Genomic DNA, 23,648 nt, shown 5'->3' with positions numbered 1-23,648 from the left:
CCTTTTCTTTGTCACAAAACAAAGCAGAAAGCAAATTGTCAGCCTCACCAGACCCGATCAGGATATACACAATCAGCACAATCAGACTTGTAAGATTTTGTTATCACAATCTCAGTAAGATTGTGATAACAAAATCTTACAAGTCTGATTGTGCTGTACCTCCTCCCACTTCTTATAATCCAGTTAATCAGGGCAGCATCTGCTTGAGCTGCTCCCAAATGTTACTTTAATTTTTGGACCTAAGAAAAAGTACCAACAACAAATGATAGTTCTTGCATATATTAACAACCACTCTCTCAGCAACCATTCAAACTTGCAGTGGCATTGAATAAGTGGCAGGTATGACCAGTTTTTGAAGTTCCAGCTTGTGTAGTGTCTCTGTGGTCACATGACCACAATTTGTCACCTTCCCTGCCAGTTTCCCATAAGCAAAGGCAATGGGGAAGCCGATATGTCGGAAGTCATGATCACATAAGGTCCTTGCTTAATAACCCACGTGGTCCACACTTAACACTGGGGACTGCTAAACTGCCATCACTAAGCAGCTTGGTCACAGGACATCACGCTGTAGGACTGTGTTACGTAATGATGGAAATTCTGGTCCCAGTTACTGGTGTTAATTGAAGACTGCCTGTATTGCTATCAAGGTCATTTTCTTTGTCAACCCTAAATTTCTGGGAAGAGGGTCAGCTATTCAAATTAAGCAAAGGGACACTTTGATTTATAGCTGCAGATGCATCACTATTCAAGGTTTCAAGAAGGCCATTACATAACTTTAAAAATTTTACTAATTATTCACCAAGGTATGGAATTCACTAGTAATATTTCTCTAATTTCACTGTCCTTGGTGACACGAGAAAATAGCTAAAATATAATTGTATGGAACAATAATTCACAACAAATAAACAATTGCACAAAAAGCCACAAGCACAACATATTAATCTAAAGTTAGTCTATGAAATCTCATTATGATCTGCCAAAATCTTTCAACGTTTGATAATCTCGCAAGAGTTTAATCACTTTAAAGAACTATTTATAACAGTTGCTTGCACCATAAACTAGCTGAAACTGTTCCTGATTACTTTGGCAAAGCCAGCAACTGGCCTTCTTTAATGATTAATTAATGACTATGCCTTCACTGGACCATAACATGCATTCAGGTAAATAATAGTCCCATATTGGAAAAGCTTGAGTGTTAGTACTGAGAAAGTCCTGCTTTATACTCAGCAGATATCAACTACTGCTAACTAACTAAGAGAGCATAAAGATGAAGATTATTGCTTAAATAACACTTCAGGCATAAAATTAGTTAGTAGTGTTTTTTAACTGTGAGGAACATGTTCCAATTTTTATGCAGCATAAATCAACAATGGCCTATAAATCAATAGATCCAAATCATGCAAAGCCTAATGCTTGGAACAAATATTCTAAATAATCTCCCTCCCTGGAGGTATTTTAAAAAATTTATACTAATGTTAGTATCAATATTAGCTAGTTAATTTTTGATTTGATTTTAAAATTCTTCTTAATTGTTTTTCTCTCAGGTTCCCTTCCCACTTTTAAGAAGACAAAAGTCTTTAGTTTATACGGGTTATATTTATTGATATTTCTCAGATTGAAAATTAAAATGGATGCATTCACAGAATATTGAATCACTTAAAAATAATTAACAAAAGTCATTAGATATTATTTTTTTTGTTAAAAACCTAATTTTTAACAAATAAAAATAATAATAATTAGAATAGTGACACTGTTTTACATTTTTGCAAATATCTTCAATATCTGGTAAATAATTTTGATTTCTTACCAATTCCCCATTAAGTCGAAGAGCTTCAGCAAGTTCCAGATAAATGGAGACCTGTTCACTCATTGTGACAAAGGGCCCCTGGCCTTTCTTAGTGTCCCCTTTCATTTGAGGTATATTGATAAGCATTTTTAAGACTTTAATCGCTTCAGGATACTCCCCAGCTTTATTCAGTGCTTTAGCCTTGATGAAGTGGTACAGTGGAGAATCACGAAGCTAGAAAAAAATATTAGAAGTTGACACAAATAAAATGCTGGCTCATGAATTCTGGGAGTTGAAGTGCACAAGTCATAATGGGGCCATAGTTCCCCACCTCTGCTTTAAAATGCTTGTGTTAGGTTGGCACAGGATGCCAACTGTTAGTTTCAACCCCACAATGATAGTTTGCAAACACTAGCTTTATTAGGTTCTTTAAAATAATATGTTTTATTTTGCAATTTTATAAAAAAAATAAATTAATTAATTATACCATACATAGAGCAGAGGTTAAGGGGTAAAGGGCAATCTATAATTAATGCTGCTCCAATAAAAACATTGGAGGAAGAATTTTCAGCATGGAAGCCCTATAATATATACTTAATTGATGTTTCAGCAGAACACATTGGACAAGTAAGGATTCAAATAGTATTTTAAATTACTATGAATCAAACATTAAAAAGAGGGGGGGAAATGAAACTGGGATTTAATGGCAGTGTCAAATTTCATTGATAAATGGGTTGTTTTTCATTTAATAGTTTTTATTATATAGTTGATTTGTTACATTTTGTAAGCTGCCCAAAGTCACTTAAGTGTGAGTTGGGCAGCTATATAAATTTGTTAGTAAATAAATAAATAAACAAACAAAAATAAATGTATGTAAGTATGTATGTATGTATGTCAGGGTTCTCTATAAAGATGGAATGATTAAAAAGGCAATTTTAGGCTACAGCGGGGAAACAAGTTTCGTCTTACTAATTTCCTCTCCTTTAAATGTGTGCAAGTCTCAAAATAAAATTATTTTGATTTTTTTTTAATTCTTAAATAGATCAATAGGCAGTACAGCAAAAGAGTCAGTTTTCACACATATTGAAATTATTTTCTTCTGATTCAGTCTCACCTGAAAATTGTAGCTAACCCCTATTTCAAGTGAATGGGCACATTCTTTGATGTTTCTTTGGGAAAGGTGAATCTGGGCCATAAGAAGATTAGCATCTGTTAATGTTGGGTCCAGCTCTAGACAACGTTGCAATGTACCTTGGGCAGTTTCAGGTTCTCCTGCAAAACAGTTCTATATTTCTATATCATCTGCTTCTTATTCTTAAAGTTCTGATTGTTTTGAACTCACAAAGTAGTTTGCTAAATTGAACCTATACATCTTATTGGTTATATTATAAGGAAGTGAGAAAAAAAATTTTAAGCATTGAAATAATTCACCGTATTAATTCAAACCATGCATTGTATTTTTTACCATTAAAAACTGGTAGTTTTGCATATTTGAATTTTTAATTTGAAGTGGAAAGAAGTCAGCTTTTGTAAGTATATTGGTTACTATATTGCCAACACTTTACAAAGTTGGGCCAACACATCTGCTCACTTTTTATTTCCTGTCCAAATAAAACAGAGTTAAACTAAGGAGGAAGCAATAATTTCAGGACAATTCAATCAACTTCTTACAACCAATACTGTATTCTCAGAATATACCCTTGGCCAATTTTCTTGGTTACTCTAGAAACAAGATCATGTTTGAGACATCATCTTACACCTGAGCTACAGATATTTGCCACCAGTGCATACCCTTGTCTACCATTATTCCCAATTTGGAAGGCAAAATTAAGCTACGGGCATATCCTTAAAAGGCTCATTGAGAATGTAGCTGTTTATAAAATATATTTGAACTATAGGAATTATCTCATCAATAGCAGACATTACTATACAAATGCCTGATCTCACTTCTACTTAATACGTAAACCAATATTTTCCAGTGCTGTATTTTAGATATGTCCAACTTCAGTTCCCATAATCTAAGGCCATGTCTGAAAATAGCTAAATTGTGAGACACCATTGTATATGATCAGATAAGCTCATTAGGGAGACCTGAAAATTTGGGTGCATAAATGTATATGTTGGAAAGAATCTATTTTAAAATTTATTTAAAGCATGAAGACAGAGAAAAAAATAAGGATGAACTAATCATAAAATGTGTTGGGGGGGGGGGGAAACAATACATGTACAAAACAGGCTCCTTCAAACTTTTTAGTGACCCAACTATGGTGAGTTTATCAAAGTAACCGACTAAAAAAAAAAAAAATCTAAAATCTGTGAATATTATTTTTACTTGGGTAAGCAATTAGATCAAAACTTACCGGATAAATATTTAACTTGAGCCATGAGGAAAAGAGACTCTATTATCCCAGGAGCTGATTTTACTAGTGGATTCAAAATTATTGTTGTTTGCTTTAGAAGGGGAGATAAAACTTGGCCAGGTAACCGAGGCTATAAGGGCAAAAAGTGAAAATACACATTTTCCAGAACTGTAACGTACAAGGTGAAATAGTTTATTTTCTGGCCATTCCCAAAGTATGTGAACAGGATTTATAAATGATAATAGTACAGAACTATTTACGGGAATTAAGATACAGATGATGTCTTCTAAAGTGAAGCATTATTGCATTATGTTAAGTGGCAAACTAGTTCTACAGTTTTAAAGAACTTAATGTATTTTATTCAAGGATGGTGCTTGCCAGGACTCCAAACATCTTACAGTTGCCAAGGTCGCAAAACACTGAGCTAGGCAGAAAAACATTCACCTATAAGGCAGTCCTCGGTTCAGATAGCAATTGGGACAGGAATTTCCATAGCTAATCAATACAGTTGTAAAGGGCAATGTTATGTGACTTTTTTAGCGACAGAAATCCTGTTGCCATTGTTGTGACTCAGGGTCAGCCTGTGGGTCCGACAGCCGGCTCCGATGTATCGGAGGACTCAGATGTGGGGGAGGAGGGAAACGAACCGGCTGATGATGATTTGGAGACTTTGCAGAGTCCTCAGCCGGGAACCTCTGCTCAGCTGTGTGAGCCCGAGAGTGCGGAGGATGATGACCCACAGCTGGCCCTGTTCAAGGACGCCCGACGCAGGAGGCAGTCGAGCAGGGACAAACAAAGGAAGGCTATGGGACTCCTCGGGAGGAGGCACAGGGAGACCACGCCCTGAGCTCTCTATAAAAGGAGTGTTTGGGGAGGGGCTGGTTGCTGAAAGCAACTCTTTTGCTTGAGAAGATAAGCTCTTGTGTGTTTACTATTAAATCTTGGCAGAAGCCTTTTAGCCTTGGACGCTTTCCAGTCTCTTCTTTTGATTAGGGGTGCGAGAAGAGGGCTGGTTCAGAACAGCCATTGTAATGCGAGGATTTGTTAAGCAGAAAGAGGATGGAGTCCCAAGGAAGCAGGCAGGTGGGTATACTGGCAGTGCCATGGTTGAGGGAGTGCTGCAGGCTGACACTATGGAATGCAACAAAGCAGTGGGAATGGCTTCCAAATTCTTGCCAGCTTCCTCAATGACTTTGTTTGTGGGAAGCTGGCAAGCAATATCAGAAATTACAATCACACAAGTGTGGGGATGCTGCAATGGCCACAACTTAGCAGACCAGACATAAGTCTTCCTTATCCAGCGCCACTGTGAATTTCAACAATTCCTGAACAAGTGGTCATAACTTAAGGACTATCTTTGGCACGTTATGTTCTAATCTCTTATTCTCCATTCATTTTTGAGAAACTATTTGACATATGGGCCCAAAGTGTTCTCATTAGACCAGGGGTCTTCAAACTGGGCCCTTTTATGACTAGTGGACTTCAACTCGCAACTTGGGCGTCCTCCTGGACTCACGGCTCAGTTTGGAAGATCACATAGGAGCTGTGACCAGGGGGGCTTTTGCCCAGGTTCGCCTGGTGCGCCAGTTGCGACCCTATCTGGACCTAGATGCCCTACGCACAGTCACTCATGCGCTCGTGACCTCCCATTTAGACTACTGCAACGCTCTCTACATGGGGCTGCCCTAGAGGACCACTCTGAGGCTTCAGCTGGTGCAAAATGCAGCTGCGCGAGTTGTGATGGGGGTTTCCTGTTACTCCCATGTAACACCTCTGCTCCGTGAGCTGCATTGGCTTCCGGTTGCCCTCCAGGTGAGATTCAAGGTGCTGGTGATGACCTATAAAGCCCTAAATGGCTTGGGTCCACAATATCTGAGGGAACACCTGCTGCCGGCATCAAGTTCCCTTCGTCCTGTGCGCTCCCACAGGGAGGGCCTTCTCAGGGTGCCACCGGTAAAAGAATGCCGGCGGATGACACCCAAGGGGAGGGCCTTCTCTGTGGGGGCGCCTGCCCTTTGGAACCAGCTGCCCGTGGAGCTTAGTTTTAATTGGGGTTTTAATTGGGGTTTTATATTTTTTAGGGATTTAATTTAATCTTTTTTAATTATTCTTAATTTTTGTATCAATGTTTTATATACCCTGTAAACCGCCCTGAGTCCTACGGGAAAGGGTGGTATATAAATTCAATAAAATTCAAATTCAAATTCAAACTCCCAGAATTCCTCAGCTAGCATGCCTGGCTGAGGAATTCTGGGAGTTGAAGTCCACAAGTCATAAAAGGGCACAGTTTGAAGACCCCTGCATTAGACCTTAGTGCCAGTACATGTAGTTCTTGACTTACAACCACACCTGAGCCCAAAATCTATGTTGCTAAGTTGCTAAGTGAGTTTTGCTCCATTTTACGATCTTTCTTGCCATTGTTGCTAAGGGAATCTCTGCAGTGGTTAAGTTAGTGCCATGTTTGTAAAGTGAATCTGGTTTCCCCATTGCCTTTGCTTCTCAGAAGGTCACAAAAGGGGACCACATGATCCTGGGAAACTGCAACTGTCACAAATATGAGTCAGTTGCCAAGCATCCCAATTTTGATCACAAGACCAAGGGGATGCTGCAATGGTTGTAAGTGTAAAAAAATAGTCATTTTTTGAACAGTCACTAAATGAATCACTGTAAGTTGAGGACTACCTGTAATTGAAAATGGGGGTGGAGAGATAAGGTATCTTACATTTTTGGCAGGCTTGAATGCACCATTAATAGCTAACCTCCGTTCATCTGGACCCCATATCAAAAGGCTTCTCATCCCTCCCCAAATTTCTACTGCTTAGGAAAGTGCAAGTAAGAAAGTCAGTTTTCTACCTGTTTGGGACAAAAGACCAAATATTCTTTCACAATTTCAATCAAAAACATGGGGTTGAGCTTTTCGTAATATTCAATACTCAAAGGAAGACCATGCAAAGCAGAAAAATGAAGTTCTGCGGCTTCGTTGAGAAAGGCACCAGCAATCTGTTCAGTCTTGTTTTTCCTTGAAGCAATAACAGCCTGCAAATAAGCTAGAACCTGGAAGAGAGAGAATGCCTTAAAAATGAAGTTAATACCCACGAAATTCAGTGCACATTTTATATAAACTAGAGTGTAAATAGGGAGGAGAGCAGGATTATTTGTTTCCTTCTCTTTCATGTGTGAATTCTACTAATATTTCTCTAACTGGTTGAACGTTGAATGTTGCATGTGAATTCTACACAAATCAGTTTGGGTTTGATGTAGAGATTAGTCTAATAATGAATAAATGAATACATTAAAATAACCAATTTTAATCATAATCCTTAAACTAAATACCAACAAGGCCCAACTCAGGTGGCCCTGGTTTCTTTGAAGTGTCCCCAGAGGCTGCAAGACAGAGGATAAGAGAGAAAAATATGCAAAATTCTCCTGGTCCAGCTGATCATTTTGAACAAAATAAGCAGCATGGGGAGAACAAGCAAACCTGCAGCCCTTTCCAGATAAAAATCCTTATTTTACAGCTACATAATTATGCGCATGCATTTGTTCTGTGTTATTTTCCAATGAAATAACATGAGTATTTCAATTAATGATACCAATTCTGCAAAATTACATGTGTAAACATTATTTATGTAACAGCAGGAATGTTGTTCTTTACAGTAAAGTCATTCTACCAGTTCAACAGTAGCAGAGAATACTTTCATTGTCAAATACAATGAGTGGTTACAATTCTCATAACACACTGGAAACTGAAGGAGAAGTAAATTTCTCATGACGAAAATCAGAACAGGCACTACAGGTAGTAATCAGACCATTCTGGGCATTGCCATTTAAGGCATTCCAGTATTCCATTTCATCATAATCCATTTCAGCAACCTAATCTGCCAAGGCAAGCAGATATTTTACCAGTAACATGGAGTTACATGGACTTATTCTGCAACTGTACGTGTGATCTTTTCCATGTAAGTTTTTAGAAGTATGAAAACACATGAAACATCATCACACAAGCAGGAGCTGCTATCTGCCATGTGGAGAGATGGTCTGGATTGGGAGGGAGTTGATGAATGGTCCAATAGCTTTTTTTAAACCAGATTCATCTCACAGCCAAATATTTGGAGTTTACAATCTCAAATTAGGAGATTCGAGCTCAATGTGATTCCTCTAACCTGGGACATGGATCATTTATGTCCATGAAGGGGCACTAATTGTACAGTTTCATAGTGTATACAACAAATTCCTTGCTAATAACTAAAGTATCCTGTATCATCACTGAATTGACATCCAATTGTTCTCATGACCATTATTTCATTATTTCATCATGGTGTCAAATGGAAGTAATTCTAGGAGTGACAAATGGGGATCCTACAAAGAAAACAAGTAAAATAAGTAATCAAAGAAAATAAGAGTATGCTAACTGAAGATTTTCCAATTGACTGTTGAACTTCTTTTAGGAACTCTAATTGTTGTTCAGCTTCTTCTAGCTTTCCTCCAAGCACTTGGCACCATATAATCCCTGTAATTAACATATATGATAAAATATACTTTTAATAACTGTCATGGTCTTGCTATTGTAAAAAAGCAGCAAAGCAATTGATAACACTGTTAATACAAAAGGTATTAACAGAAAAGGTATCATAAAAGAGGAATTATGGAAGTTGCTTATCATCATATTTCAATTTAATTGCAATCTCTTCTCTGAATCTTCCCCCAGTTAGAGGTTCAAATGTATTCAGGATGGCAATAAACCATCCATACAAATCAAATGGTGGAATAACTACTTTTATTAACAAAATGTTTACAAACAAAACTATGCAAGTTATTTATAGTGAATTTATTTTACTAAAATCCTTCTATTATTCCTAACTTACTGTACTAGTTTTTTAAGGTTTAATGTGTTTCTTTTTCTTCTTATCTCTTAAGTTCTTCTTACTTTTTTCACATTCTTTATTGACAAAATTTTCTTTGTTTTTCATTATTCATTTTGCAAGGGGAAATTCTTTAGACTGAAACAGGCTTTGGAGCTGTTTGCTCCACTGCCCCTTTCTCCAGCTTATCCTATCTTTAGAGACAGAGACTTGACAGTTGCTCTTTTATCTGTTGATTTTGGCTTCCTCTCTCCTCTCCTCTCCTCCCCTCCCCTCCCCTCCCCTCCCCTCTTCTCCTCAACCAAAGGATGCCAAGCAGCTTCATTTCTCTCTGGAAGTCTTCTAATTTTGTTCTTTGAATGCTTCTGTCTTCCACTATCCAGCCATACCCACGTGACTTTTTCTGTGATGAACAGCATTTTCACACTCTTTAATATGTCTCAAGAGGGACATGGTGGCTCAGTGGGTTAGGACGCTGAGCTTGTCGATCAGAAGGTCGGCAGTTTGGCGGGTCGAATCCCGAGTGCCACGTAACAGAGTGAGCGCCTGTTACTCGTCCCAGCTTCTGCCAACCTAGCAGTTCGAAAGCACGTAAAAATGCAAGTAGAAAAATAGGGACCACTACGGTGGGAAGGTAACAGCGTTCCGTGCTCATTTGGCGTCTAGTCATGCTGGCCACATGACCACGGAGACGTCCTCAGACAAGCAATGACTCTTCGGCTTTGAAACGGAGATGAGCACCGGCCCCTAGAGTTGGAAACGACTAGCACGCATGTGTGGGGGGAACCTTTACTTTTAATATGTCTCATCTTTCACTGCTCCAAAAACATACCTAAATGCTCAGTACTACTTCTTAGAATGTGCCCCAAGTAGAGGCATTATATATGGTTCAAACATGAAGGGCAAATAGACATATATATAAACCTACATAGTAGTAACCTACCTGTCAATGAATCTACGGTGTTTTCATCCAAATCTACGGCTTTTCTGTACCATGTAGAAGCTTCCTTCCACTTTCCTTGAAAGATTAGCTGATATCCTAATTCATTTGCAAAACGTGCATCGGTAGATATGAGCTTACTACATGCGGTTTTAATGAAGTCAGACACTTCCTGAAGGATATCTTGATTCTTTCCAGACTAAATATAAGACAGTTCCAAGAAAGTTAATGTACACACACACACAAACACACACACACACACACACACACACATTCAGAACGTATAAATTGTTTTTTTAAGAACATATCTAATGAACAAAGTAGCTGTAACTCAGATCTTTGTTTGCATCACTAATATTCTGATTAGAAACAAGGGGAGAAACAGAAACAAATTAAATTTAGGAAGACAGGCAAAACTAAATATTAAGATTTAATAGGGCTTTACCAGTCTAGTGATCACCAGCAATTTTTGGAAGTGAAATTCTGGTCTTTGAGGCTCTTTCATGTCCAAAGCAACAATAAATTCTCTAAGCAGACGTAACGCCTATATCCAAAACATCAGTATTATTTTATAATCAGACACAAATGATTTCTTATGTTTGTTACACTGAATCATATAAGAAAACTCTCGTAACCAAAATCACTAACCACCTACATTATTATAACCATCTCTTTAATTATATTTATATCTTTTCTAGAAATTCAAGATAACATGCCCTCCTCCTGTTTAATCCCATCAATAGATCTCAGAGGCAAGATTCACCATGAGTGATAATGATTAGTTTCAAATCATTTTGTGAGTTTCCGTGGCTGTGTAGACTTGAGCATCAGATCTTCTAGTCCAACTTCCTAACACTAAGTCCTAAATAATATACTCAGAGACTCACATGTTCCCTTCTACGGGTCAGAAACTTATTTTTATTAATGAAGTTCAGATACCAAAGGATACATTCTGAGCGGTATATGATATTTTGCCATGGCCAACTTGTCATGGAACAATTGCTGTGGGATAAGAGTTACATTAATATTTTTTTTAAAAAACAGTGGAATAGAATTATATTTTATTTTAAATAATTAAATTGAATGGTTAAAATTGTTCTATAGCGAGTTGTCCCACAGCAAATTGGCTATGGCAAGGTGTCCCACTGTGAAATTCTGAGTTATATTGCAAACTCTTTATGACATGTTTCTATCTAGACAGTGAGGTATATTTCCCAGTTGTTAACTGTGCAAAACAAAATAATGCAAAACAGGTATATTCCCAAGTTGTTAACAGTGCAAAACAGTGCAAAACATTTACTGTGAATAAAGATTATAATACCAGTTGAACTAAAGGTACTAATCTAAGGCCTCATTACTAAAATAATACTCACCATGCTTTTATTACCAGTGACAGCAAGATGATATACCACCATATATTGGAGTCCATCTATATCATTTGGCTCTTTGCTTAAGATGCTAAAACAAAAATGGTTTCCAGGGAATGAGAAAGCAATACCAGACAGATTATTAATATTAAAAGAGAAATTAATTCTAGTCAAAAGTGACAGGTCGATACATGGTCATATTTTAATGAAGGATGACTAAGAAAATAAATTAAAAAGGGATTACATCATTTTAAATATATATGGACGATGGGGCGAATTCTATAGTTTTGAGGAACTAAGGAAATTTCTATTTTTGAAAAACAAAGAAAAAGCATCTACTGATCTATATAACATGACCAATTTTCTTGGTTACTCTAGAAACAAGTTCATGTTTGAGACATCATCTCAGTTCTTCTTTGATGATAGTTTGCTCCTTTCTCATAAACTCAAGTATTACATTTGCAACAATGTTTATTTATAATAAATGTACATCCTACTTTTTTGTTGTTACAGTAATATTGTAACTCATGTTGTAAACAGTGTTAAACAGGACAAATTTCCATCCAAGAAAAGATATACTATCCAGTATATCTATTCTAATTATATCTGATTAAAAGTTATGCTGGAATGGGCTATAATTTATTATTTTTTGCAGAGCTAAATACAGCTGATAGAGCTTCAGATAACTGAGCAATATGGTTCTTCGGATTATCAAGATGCCGAAACATAAAACCAGTCAGCAACCTTTAAAGTTAAAAACAATAACTTATAGAATAGTTAACAAGTGCTAGGCTTGGCCCCTATGTGCTCCAAAGCGCAGAAAAGTAAGCTCCACTGGTTTAATTAAAAATTAGATGAGAACCTGACAGTGCTCTAACATGAAAATCATTCAAAAGCCAAACAACAGAATTTTATCTGTCTATTGATAATAGAATAGAATAGAATAGAATAGAATAGAATAGAATAGAATAGAATAGAATAGAATAGAAAATGGAATAGAATAGAATAGAATAGAATAGAATAGAATAGAATAGAATAGAATAGAATAGAATAGAATAGAATAGAATAGAATAGAATAGAATAGAATAGAATAGAATAGAAAATGGAATGGAATGGAATAGAATAGAATAGAATAGAATAGAATAGAATAGAATAGAATAGAATAGAATAGAATAGAATAGAATAGAATAGAATAGAAAATGGAATGGAATAGAATAGAATAGAATAGAATAGAATAGAATAGAATAGAATAGAATAGAATAGAATAGAATAGAATATGGAATGGAATGGAATGGAATGGAATGGAATAGAATAGAATAGAATAGAATAGAATAGAATAGAATAGAATAGAATAGAATAGAATAGAATAGAATAGAAATGGAATGGAATGGAATGGAATGGAATGGAATGGAATAGAATAGAATAGAATAGAATAGAATAGAATAGAATAGAATAGAATAGAATAGAATAGAATAGAATAGAATAGAATAGAATAGAATATGGAAGGGACCTTGGAGTCCAGCCTCCGATCAAGCAGGAGAACTTATAACATCTCAGAGAGGTGAATGTCTAGTCTCCTTTTAAAAATCTCCAGTGATAGAGCACCCATGATTTCTGGAGGCAAGCTGTTCCACTGGTTAATTGTCCTTACTGTTAGGAAGTTTCTCCTTAATTCCAGGTTGCTTCTCTCTTATCAGTTTTCAAACATTGTTTCTTGTCCTGCTCTCTGGTGCTTTGGAGAACAATGTGACCCCCTCTTCTTTGTGGCAGCCCCTCAGATACTGGAATACTGCTACCATGTCTCCCCTATTGGACTAAGGCAGCTTCTGTCTCAGGAATTTCTAAGTATGATAAACGTAAATGATAGCAAAGTGGAATGTCTGCCTTTAGAGGCAATATTTCACTGGGAACAATTTGAAACACTTGGATATCTGCTATGAGAACTAAGATCTCATCCTAGTTATTTTAGTTATAAAATCTATAACTAAGATCGCATAAATGAGCTCTTGATTTATACAGCAGAGTTCATGTTAAGCTCTATTTATTTCTGGCAGATATCAGCGCAATGAACTGAAAAGTCTAGAATACTTTCCCTAATGTGATATCTTTAGGATATATTGGACTACAATTCTCAATAATTCAAATCACCTCTGGCGGGACCAGGTTGGAGAAAATTGATTTACAAGGATCAGGAAAACAGGATAAGCTGAATCAAAGAACCAATGGGTTACATATTCTTTATAAGCGCAGAGTAGGTAGAGGGAAGCAACTTCATAAAGCAGCCCAAACATTTTAAAATTGAAGGAATTTCCCTCAATCTTTTATTTTATTTTTTTAAGCTCCTACCGTTTACTTTCTTCAACACTTTGCTCCCAGTCTTGCATCGCTAAATGTAGTTTCATCTTGGTTATAAGGGCCGGCACGAAGAAAGGAAAAGTGACCACTAACTGGCTAATTATTTCCAGAGCCCCTGAATAATTCTGATGCACCATGAAATACTTGGCCTACAGAGGCAGAGAAATCAGGTGGGATAAGAGGAAGGAAAAATGCAAAAATATTTGTAAAAGACATTTAAGTAATTTTGTGTTGTTGTCCTAACCATTTAAATTTGATAATTAAATTGTCTAAATTCAATATAGATTTGGCGTTTGACTGGGAGTGCCCGGTTGGTTCTAAGATGGGCAGCTATATAAATGTTTTAAATAAATAGTAGTAGCAATAGCACTTAAGGCTTATATAAGGCTTCACAGTGCTTTACAGCTCTCTGCAAGTGTTTTACAGAGTCAGCCTGTTGCCCCACAACAATCTGGGTCCTCATTTTACTGATCTCAGAGGGATGGAAGGCTGAGTCAACCTTGAGCCCTGTCAAGATCAAACTCCTGGCAGTGAGCAGAGTCAGCCTGCAATTCTGCCTTTTAACCCCTATGCCACCACAGCTCAATTAAATAAATAAATTCATATTTATATATTTATAAAATAATTTGTGTGATTCCAGAATGATTATTTCAAACAATTCTATTTCTTGAAAACAAACAAAATATGAATTCTGTATATATTAAGATGTTAGTTGGGATCTCCTAACTTAGCAATACCATTTAGCAGGCCTGAACAATATGTGCCCAGCCAAGCCACACTGTATGACTCACCAATGGTTTTTAGGAAGTAGTAAATTTAGAATTGCTACCTTACTGCCACCGCTGCCAACATTTCCACCACTCTGCTGGTGCCTCAACAACTTACATCCTGTGATGTTATCACCATCTGCCTATCCCAGGTCCTTGGGAAGGACTCGATAGATAAAAATGCCAAATACAGTCTAAACATCTGACTGATTATGTGATCAACCATATAAAATGAAGAATGGAAAAGAGATACAATAAGACAAAGTATTACATAGGCAGCACGTTAAAAAATGAAGAGGCAAACTAAAAAGAGCAGGAAAGTTGAAGAAAGAGACCGATGGACTAATTTTGGTTGCACAAGAACACAAGCCTTAAGAACAAATGGATAAAAAGCCAGAACTGAGAAGAGAGTAACAGACAGTGCCCCCACCACCAACCCACTGAGCTGCTTCAGAAGGATGCAGTTGTCAATGGTATTAGAATCTGATGAGAGATCAAGCATAAGGTTGGATGTGCCACCAACATCTCAGCTCCGCCATAGGTCTTTGACAAGGATGACCAAGGCTGTCTCGGTCCCAAATCCGGGCTAAAACCTGCCTGAAACGGGTCTAGATAACCTTTTCCCTCCAGGATTCTCATCACTGCAGGCTGACCACTTTCTCAAAAACCTTTCCTAGAAAGTGAATGTTGGAGACGGATTGGTAGTTGTTGAAAACTGTTGGGTTTGATAGTTATTTGAGAAGGGAAAGTACCAGTGTCATTTTCAAGGCAGGACGAACCTCTCCTTCTTCAGAGAGGTCAGCACTATGGCCCTAGGGCATAACCATGAATTCACCTTCCTGAATCACCTGATTCAGGAGTGGCCTGGATCCAGTAATATTGACTTAGCTTTTCTGCTTTTTTAAGCCCAGCCAAGAATAAGCAGCCTATATTAGACTTCTCAGCTGACAGCAGGCACAAGTCTAAATCTTCTCTTTATACGTCCCTAAACAATTTGAAGACACAAAACCAAAAGTAATAACCTACCTTTCCCATCATCCCAAATATATCTGTATTGTCTTGAATTCCTTCCTCCAGGTATTTAATAGATTTCTTAACAGAATGCTGTTTATCAGATGTAACATAAATCCATCCTTTCAAAACCTGCCCCTGAAACAATTTTAAAAAGGGATGAACTTTTAAGATATTTAAGGAAATGGTGCAACAGAACACAAGAACAGCAAAGGATGTTTTATACATTCAGCCAACCTAGCAGTTCGAAAGCACGTAAAAATGCAAGTAGAAAAATAGGGACCACTACGGTGGGAAGGTAACAGCGTTCCGTGCGCCTTTGGCGTCTAGTCATGCTGGCCACATGACCATGGAGACATCCTCGGACAAGCGCTGGCTCTTCGGCTTTGAAACGGAGATGAGCATCGGCCCTTAGAGTCGGAAACGACTAGCACGCATGTGCGGGGGAAACCTTTACCTTTACTTATAAAAGTGCAGTTGAATAATAAAAATATTATTACAGCACTAAAAGATGAAAATGTCTTATTTTACACAGATAAATATAAAACGTTTTAATTTCAACCCCCTTAATATATGACTGGTGGCGTCTGGAGGGAGTATGTACGTCTCTCAAAGGTACATATAAAAGTATTAGGGCTTGCATCATGAGATTCCCACTATCTTGCAGATTTTGACCATCCTGAAGACAGTTACGGTATATTTAGTCAAGAAAAAAAATAGCATTTTTCTGCCACATTCCTAGAAATGTGCTTTCTTTATGATTCCCTTTGTTGTTGTTAGTTGCGAAGTCGTGTCTGACCCATCGCGACCCTATGGACAATGTTCCTCCAGGCCTTCCTGTCCTCTACCATCTTCTGGAGTCCATTTAAGCTCACGCCTACTGCTTCAGTGACTCCATCCAGCCACCTCATTCTCTGTCGTCCCCTTCTTCTCTTGCCCTCAATCTTTTCCAGCATGAGGCTCTTCTCCAGTGAGTCCTTCCTCCTCATTAGGTGGCCAAAGGATTTGAGTTTTAGCTTCAGGATCTGGCCTTCTAAAGAGCAGTCAGGGTTGATCTCCTCTAGGACTGACCGGTTTGATCGCCTTGCAGTCCAAGGAACTTGCAGGAGTCTTCTCCAGCACCATAGTTCAAAGGCTTCAATTCTTTGGCGCTCAGCCTTTCTTATGGTCCAGCTTTCACTGCCATACATTGCAACTGGGAAGACCATCGCCTTGACTATACGCACTTTTGTTGGCAGGGTGATGTCTCTGCTTTTTAGTGTGCTGTCTAGATTTGCCATGGCTTTCCTCCCAAGGAGCAAGCGTCTTTTAATTTCTTGGCTACAGTCCCCATCTGCAGTGATCTTGGAGCCCAGGAAAATAAAATCTGTCACTACCTCCATTTCTTCCCCATCTATTTGCCAGGAATTGAGAGGGACAGATGCCATGATCTTGGTTTTCTTAATGTTTAGTTTCAACCCAAGTTTTGCACTCTCCTTCTTCACCCGCAACAAGAGGCTCTTTAGTTCTTCTTCACTTTCTGCCATTAGAGTGGTATCATCTGCATATCTTAGGTTGTTGATGTTTCTTCCGGCAATCTTAATTCCAACTTTTGATTCATCTAGCCCTGCCTTTCTCATGATGTGCTCTGCATATAAGTTAAATAGGCAAGGCGACAGTATACAGCCTTGCCGGACTCCTTTCCCAATTTTGAACCAATCAGTGGTTCCGTGTCCAGTTCTCACTGTTGCTTCTTGGCCCGCATATAGATTTCTCAAGAGACAAATAAGATGGTCTGGTATGCCCATCTCTTTAAGGACTTGCCACAGTTTGTTATGATCCACACAATCAAAGGCTTTAGCATAGTCAATGAAGCAGAAGTAGATGTTTTTCTGGAACTCTCTAGCTTTCTCCATGATCCAGCGTATGTTAGCAATTTGATTTCTAGTTCCTCTGCCTCTTCGAAATCCTGTCTGTATTTCTGGTAGTTCTCGATCCACATACTGCTGGAGTCTAGCTTGTAGGATTTTAAGCATAACTTTACTAGCATGAGAAATGAGTGCAATGGTGCGATAGTTTGAACATTCTTTGGCACTGCCTTTCTTTGGAATTGGAATGTAAACTGATCTTTTCCAATCCTGTGGCCACTGTTGAGTTTTCCAAATTTGCTGGCAAATTGAGTGTAGCACTTTTACTGCATCGTCTTTTAAGATTTTGAATAGCTTAGCTGGAATACTGTCACCTCCACTAGCTTTGTTGTTGCTCAGCTTTTCTAAGACCCACTTCACTTCACATTCTAGGACGTCTGGCTCGAGGTCAGTGACCACCTCATTGTGATTATCAGGGACGTTAAGCTCATTCTTGTATAGTTCTTCTGTGTAATTTTGCCACCTCTTCTTAATCTCTTCTGCCTCTGTTAGGTCCCTGCCATTTTGGTCCTTTATCATGCCCATTTTTGCATGAAACGTTCCTTTCATCTCTCCAATTTTCTTGAAAAGATCTCTGGTCCTCCCTATTCTATTGTTTTCTTCTATTTCTTTGCATTGTTCATTTAAGAAGGCATTCTTATCTCTTCTAGCTATTCTTTGGAATTCTGCATTTAATTGGGCATATCTTTCTTTTTCTCCCTTGCCTTTCGCTTCCCTCCTTTCCTCAGCTATTTGCAAAGCTTCCTCAGACAGCCATTTTGCTTTCTTGCATTTCTTTTTCTTTGGGATGGTTTTGGTTGCTACCTGTTGTACAATGTTGCAAACTTCTTCAGGCACTCTGTCTATCAGATCTAATTCCTTAAATCTATTTGTCACCTCTACTGTATATTCAACAGGGATATGATTTAATTCATACCTGACTGGCCTAGCGCTTTTCCCTACTTTCTTTAATTTAAGCCTAAACTTTGCAACAAGAAGCTCATGGTCTGAGCCACAGTCAGCTCCTGGTCTTGTTTTTACTGACTGTATAGAGCTTCTCCATCTTTGGCTGCAGAGCATATAGTCAATCTGATTTCTGTGTTGACCGTCTGGTGATGTCCATGTGTAAAGCCGTCTCTTGGGTTGTTGGAAAAGAGTGTTTGCTATGACCATCGTATTCTCTTGACAAAATTCTATCAGCCTGTGCCCTGCTTCATTTTGTACTCCAAGGCCAAACTTGCCTGTTATTCCAGTTATCTTTTGGCTTCCTACTTTACCGTTCCAATCCCCCATGATGATAAGGACATCATTTTTTGGTGTTAGTTCTATAAGGTGCTGTAGGGCTTCATAGAACCGGTCAATTTCATCCTCTTCAGCACCGGTGGTTGGGGCATAGACTTGGACTACTGTGATATTGAATGGTTTGCCTTGGATTCGAACTGAGATCATTCTGTCATTTTGAGGATTGTATCCCAGTATTGCTTTTCCTATTTTTTTATTGACTATGAAGGCTACTCCATTTCTTCTGAGGGATTCTTGCCCGCAGTAGTATACCTGATGGTTATCTGAATTAAATTCACCCATTCCTGTCCATTTTAGTTCGCTGATACCTAAGATGTCGATGTTTAGTCTTGTCATCTCTTGTTTGACCATGTCCAGCTTTCCTTGATTCATGGATCTTACATTCCAGGTTCCTATGGAGAAAAAATCTTTACAGCATTGGACTTTCCTTTCACCACCAGACATATCCACAGCTGAGCATCCTTTCGACTTTGGCCCAGTCGCTTCATTCTTTCTGGCGCTACTAATACTAGCCCTCTGCTCTTCCCCAGTAGCATATTGGACGCCTTCCGACCTGAGGGGCTCATCTTCCAGCGTCATATCGTTTTGCCTTTTGGTACTGTCCATAGGGTTTTCATGGCAAAGATACTGGAGTGGGTTGCCATTTCCTTCTCCAGTGGATCACGTTTTGTCAGAACTGTCTGCTATGACCTTTCCGTCTTGGGTGGCCCTGCACGGCAAGCCCCTTCACCACGACAATCCATGAAGGGGTATGATTCCCTACCTACACCAAAACAAGGGGGGGAAATGTATCTCTGTTCATATGACATACTGGGCCTCAAACAAGCGAACTATAATTCTGCTTGTTTCGTGAATCGTTAGTTTTGGTTTAATGAGTTCTACAATCCAATAAACTATACAGTTCGGTTAACCACAGATAAATCTAGCATATTAGCACAGCGCAGAATAGATCTTTGTATCCTTGACATTCCGGTTTCTGTTAAGATCATATTACATGTATTAAAAAGATTTTAACCTGAGAAAATGTGTTCCAGAATTATTTCAAAAAGAAATGGGAAATACCTTTCTGTTCTATTTTCTATTCAGCTAAGCCATACCGAGAGGTTCTGTCCATCTATCACTTGTGTATGACTCTTGATAAATTAGCTTTATGGCCAATTAGCTTTGGCCCAATATTTGTAATGTCCAGTGGGAACAAAGGTTGTAAGAAGTGAATAGCCAGGGCTTCTAGACTAGCTAGCTCAAGGCTTTCATCAAGACCTAAAACCTCAAAGTTTTGTGTCAATATTCCACAGCTCAGAAGTAAAATGCTGGAGTAGAATTCAAAATCTGGATAGGAAGTATATGATGATAACTTTATTGTCACTTTGAATGTACACCAATCGGCATACATCAAAATGAAATTTCGTGGCACACAGCTCTCAAAGGGTCACCACCTCTGATATACACTCCTCGTTCGGGGCCCGCTCAAATTTCACATTGTCCATTTTAGTCTCTAGGGAGTGAACGATGGCAAACAGGACAGATGGAAATGGGGCTCCATGTGGATTAGCCCTCGAAGTTAGCTTGTATTCTGACAACCTCGCCTTCTTTCCTTTTTTCTGATCCTGACTCTTCCACCCTTTCCTTAAAGAGGCCTTGCTTCTTTTCGCCCCTGGAGCATGCTGCTGCCGCCGCCACCAACTCCTCCAAAAGCCTCTCTCTCTCTTCCTCTGGGCCTGCTGACAGCCTCATCCAGTTCCTTCGCTCCATAAGCTCCAGGTCCTCTCTGCCTCCTCTGGAAACAGCCCTGATTTGCAGTAGAATCCATCACTGGGCCAGCAGTCAGATCTTGCTGCTGGCAGAACAAATTCAAACAGCGCCAACGACTTTTAACGGTCTCACCAACAGTTCCAAAACAACTTTGCCAGCAGCAAAGATCAAAGGTAAAGCTTTTCAATAATAAAGACATCGGACAAGGATGTCCATTCTCTTCCTTATACGTACAGAAGAATAACTGCCCAATCATTGCCTCAGAAAGACTGAGGAAACATATCGTGTCCTAGGGGGTTTACATTTTACAACACATTAAAAATAAATAAAACCCATTTTCAGTACATTTCAGAGTTCAGTTATGGGAAACTGCCTGTTCTAATCCATTGTACCTCTTTTGCTCCATTAGATACTTTCAACATTCTGTCAACGTACTCCTTTGCTTTATCATTCTTATTCATTAGCCACAGAAACAGCCCTGCATAATACAGCGCATTGCTTCCAGCAGTTTTGCGTGCTTCTTTCAACTTGGTTTCTAAATCCAAAACAGCAGATGAATCTGAAAAAAAACAAAAACACCCCAGGGTAGATGACAATTATTTTTGTTTCCACTTGTTTTATTTTCATATATTGTAAGTAATTCAAAAGGAAGCTCGTGGGATATTTTCTGCTAAGTAAAATGGCAGCCAAAGAACTACTAAAAATGAAAAAGAAGACCTTACACTAGTCAGCTATCTCAAAATAATAAAGAAAATCTTTACTAACCAACTTTTTTTTCAAAACAAACTTTTCAAAATTAGTGTATGTAATCCTCGCATATTCATCAAAAGATCGTTTGGAAATAGCAGCAATATAGGATTCCAAATGGAAGGAAAAAAATTATCCAATCCTGGTTCAAAGAAAGCAACAGGGTGTTAAGTCCATAATGACGAACGGAGACAGCGATGTCGCACAAGGAACGTTTATTGGAACTCACATGGGTCAACTGGCTAGCAGCCGTTGAACCCTGCCTTAAATACTAACTCCATTCAAACATAACCAATCCCCGGCTTAGAATCTCCCGCCGGGAAGTAGCAGCCAATGATTGCACTCAGGTTTCCCGCCGAAGGGAAACCACTCCCATAACTATGTACACAACACCCCTTCCCCCCTGGATGAAATTACTATTTGACATAGTCCTTCAGGTAGCTTGGGGGTTTATGTTGCCTGACTGGATATCTGCTGGCCATACTAACTGCTAGGGTTCCTTCGGTTCCACCGGTGACTACCTCCTCTGACCCTGTTGTGTGTGTGGACGGCCCAGGTGGTGTTTCCTTATTGGGCTGTTGTTGTGATTGCTGTTGTTGGGGTACATTGGGTTGACTGGATGCCCCTGGTGTGCTGTCAGGGGGCGCTATTTCTATCCTTGCGTTACAATTCTGGGGGTTTGCGTTACAATTCTGGGGGTTTGCTTCAATTGCCCTGAAATGTATTCTCCTCCCTTTCCCCCCAGGTGCTTGGTTACCCTTGGCTGGGGAAGGTGTAGAGTTCGTTGTAGAGTTGTCCCTCTCTTTGTTGGCTTGTACACCTTCAGGGGCCCTTTTCCTTAACTGATCGATGTGTCTCCTAATCAGCTGATTCCCTTCCCCCTCAATTAAATAAGATAAGGGACCGGTTTTCTCTATCATGACCCCTTGTGCCCATTTGTCCCCCTGTCCGTAATTTCTAGCCCACACCATGTCCCCGATGTTCAGAGACCTGGTTGGGGTAACCGGGTCGTGTTCAGCAGGTAGTCTGTCAGGGTGTAGTCTGTCCAATTTTGTTATCAATCGCCTGCCCCACCTCATTTCAGCAGGACTCTTCCCTGTGGCCGCACATGGTGTGGTGTGTTGGGCCAGCAGGAACTGAGCCAGTCTCTGATGCCAGTCACCGTGGATTATTCGTCTGAGGGCGTCCTTGGTTGTTCTGACGTTCCGTTCTGCCAAGCCATTAGAGGAAGGGTGGAAGGGTGCTGAAGTCGCGTGTCTAATCCAGTTGGCCTTGAGGAAGTCCTGAAATTCATTAGATGTGAATTGTGGCCCATTGTCAGAGACAATTACGTCAGGTAACCCATGAGTGGCAAAGAGTCCCCTTAAGACCTGTATGGTTTTTGCTGATGTCATGGACTTAACGGGCACGACCTCCAACCACCGGGAGTAGCTATCCACTACTACAAGGAATGTGAGGCCCTGGAAAGGGCCGGCGAAGTCAATATGGATCCTAGACCACGGGTTCCTGGCCTCTTCCCACTTGTGTACCGTTGTGTGTGCTTGCTCCGGTCTAGAACGCTGACACTGGTAGCACCCTGCAACTTTATCCTCTATGGCTGTGTCTAACCCTGGCCACCATACGTGACTTCTAGCTAGGGCCTTCATACGCACAATTCCAGGGTGCCCATCATGTAATTCCCCAATTACAGTGCTTCTATGCCTCTCTGGTATGACAACCCTGTTGCCCCACAATAGACATCCAACATGTGATGATAGTTCGTCCTTCCTTCTAACATATGGTGTGAACTTGGGGTCAGGGCTTTTGCTAGGCCACCCACCTTGTACCCATGCTGCTATTCTGCTGAGTATGGGGTCCTTCCTGGTGGCAGCTGCAATGTCCCTGGCAGTTAGGGGACACTCAGAGAGTTCTTGTAGGGACATGATTTGTCCCACCGGTGCGGGGTCTGTACCTGTATCCTCTAGGGGTAACCTGCTGAGGGCGTCAGCGTGCCCCATCTCCTTGCCCGGCCTGTGTTTGATTGAAAATGTGTAAGCAGAAAGGAAAATTGACCATCTTAGCATCCTGGGAGACATTATTTGTGGAGTCTGTCTATCAGTAGTAAATAGCCCTAGCAGGGGTTTGTGGTCAGTGTAAATAGTAAAGTCCCTGCCATACAGATAATCGTGGAACTTTTTTACACCTGCCACTATGGCCAATGCTTCCCTGTCAATCTGTGCATAATTCCGTTCCGCCTTTGTTAAGGTCCTGGAATAGTATGCTATAGGCCTCTGTTGCCCTTGCTCATCCATGTGGCTAATAACTGCTCCCACTCCATAAGGGGAAGCATCACAAGCTAAGAATATGGGTTTGTTCTCTATAAAGTGAGTAACTGTAGAGTTGCTAGACAGGATGTCCTTTAAAGTTTGGAAGCTGGTCCTGTGTTTTTGTTGCCACTGCCAGGGGGTCTTCCTATCTAAAAGTCTATGGAGAGGTTCACAGTGGCGTAGCGTGGGGGGTGCAGGGGGGGCCGG

General features: G+C 39.5%; 1 protein-coding gene across 1 annotated transcript in view; it reads right to left on the bottom strand.

Moving 5' to 3' along the window:
* The window catches only part of TTC21A (tetratricopeptide repeat domain 21A), a gene marked incomplete at its 5' end in the record, with an annotated part of 56,453 nt that overhangs the window by 25,228 nt on the left and 7,577 nt on the right, over positions 1-23,648 (bottom strand). The window contains 11 exons of the mRNA XM_081344501.1: positions 1,808-2,020; positions 2,901-3,058; positions 4,147-4,276; positions 7,000-7,200; positions 8,559-8,656; positions 9,952-10,147; positions 10,394-10,492; positions 11,322-11,406; positions 13,662-13,819; positions 15,464-15,586; positions 20,781-20,947. Coding sequence (XP_081200627.1) covers positions 1,808-2,020; positions 2,901-3,058; positions 4,147-4,276; positions 7,000-7,200; positions 8,559-8,656; positions 9,952-10,147; positions 10,394-10,492; positions 11,322-11,406; positions 13,662-13,819; positions 15,464-15,586; positions 20,781-20,947 — 1,628 coding nt within the window. The remainder of the gene's footprint in view (positions 1-1,807; positions 2,021-2,900; positions 3,059-4,146; positions 4,277-6,999; positions 7,201-8,558; positions 8,657-9,951; positions 10,148-10,393; positions 10,493-11,321; positions 11,407-13,661; positions 13,820-15,463; positions 15,587-20,780; positions 20,948-23,648) is intronic.

The sequence above is a fragment of the Vipera berus genome (genome assembly GCF_964194415.1).
Source record: "Vipera berus genome assembly, chromosome: Z".
Taxonomy (NCBI): Eukaryota; Metazoa; Chordata; class Lepidosauria; order Squamata; family Viperidae; genus Vipera; species Vipera berus.
This window is presented reverse-complemented; position numbering and strand designations above follow the sequence as displayed.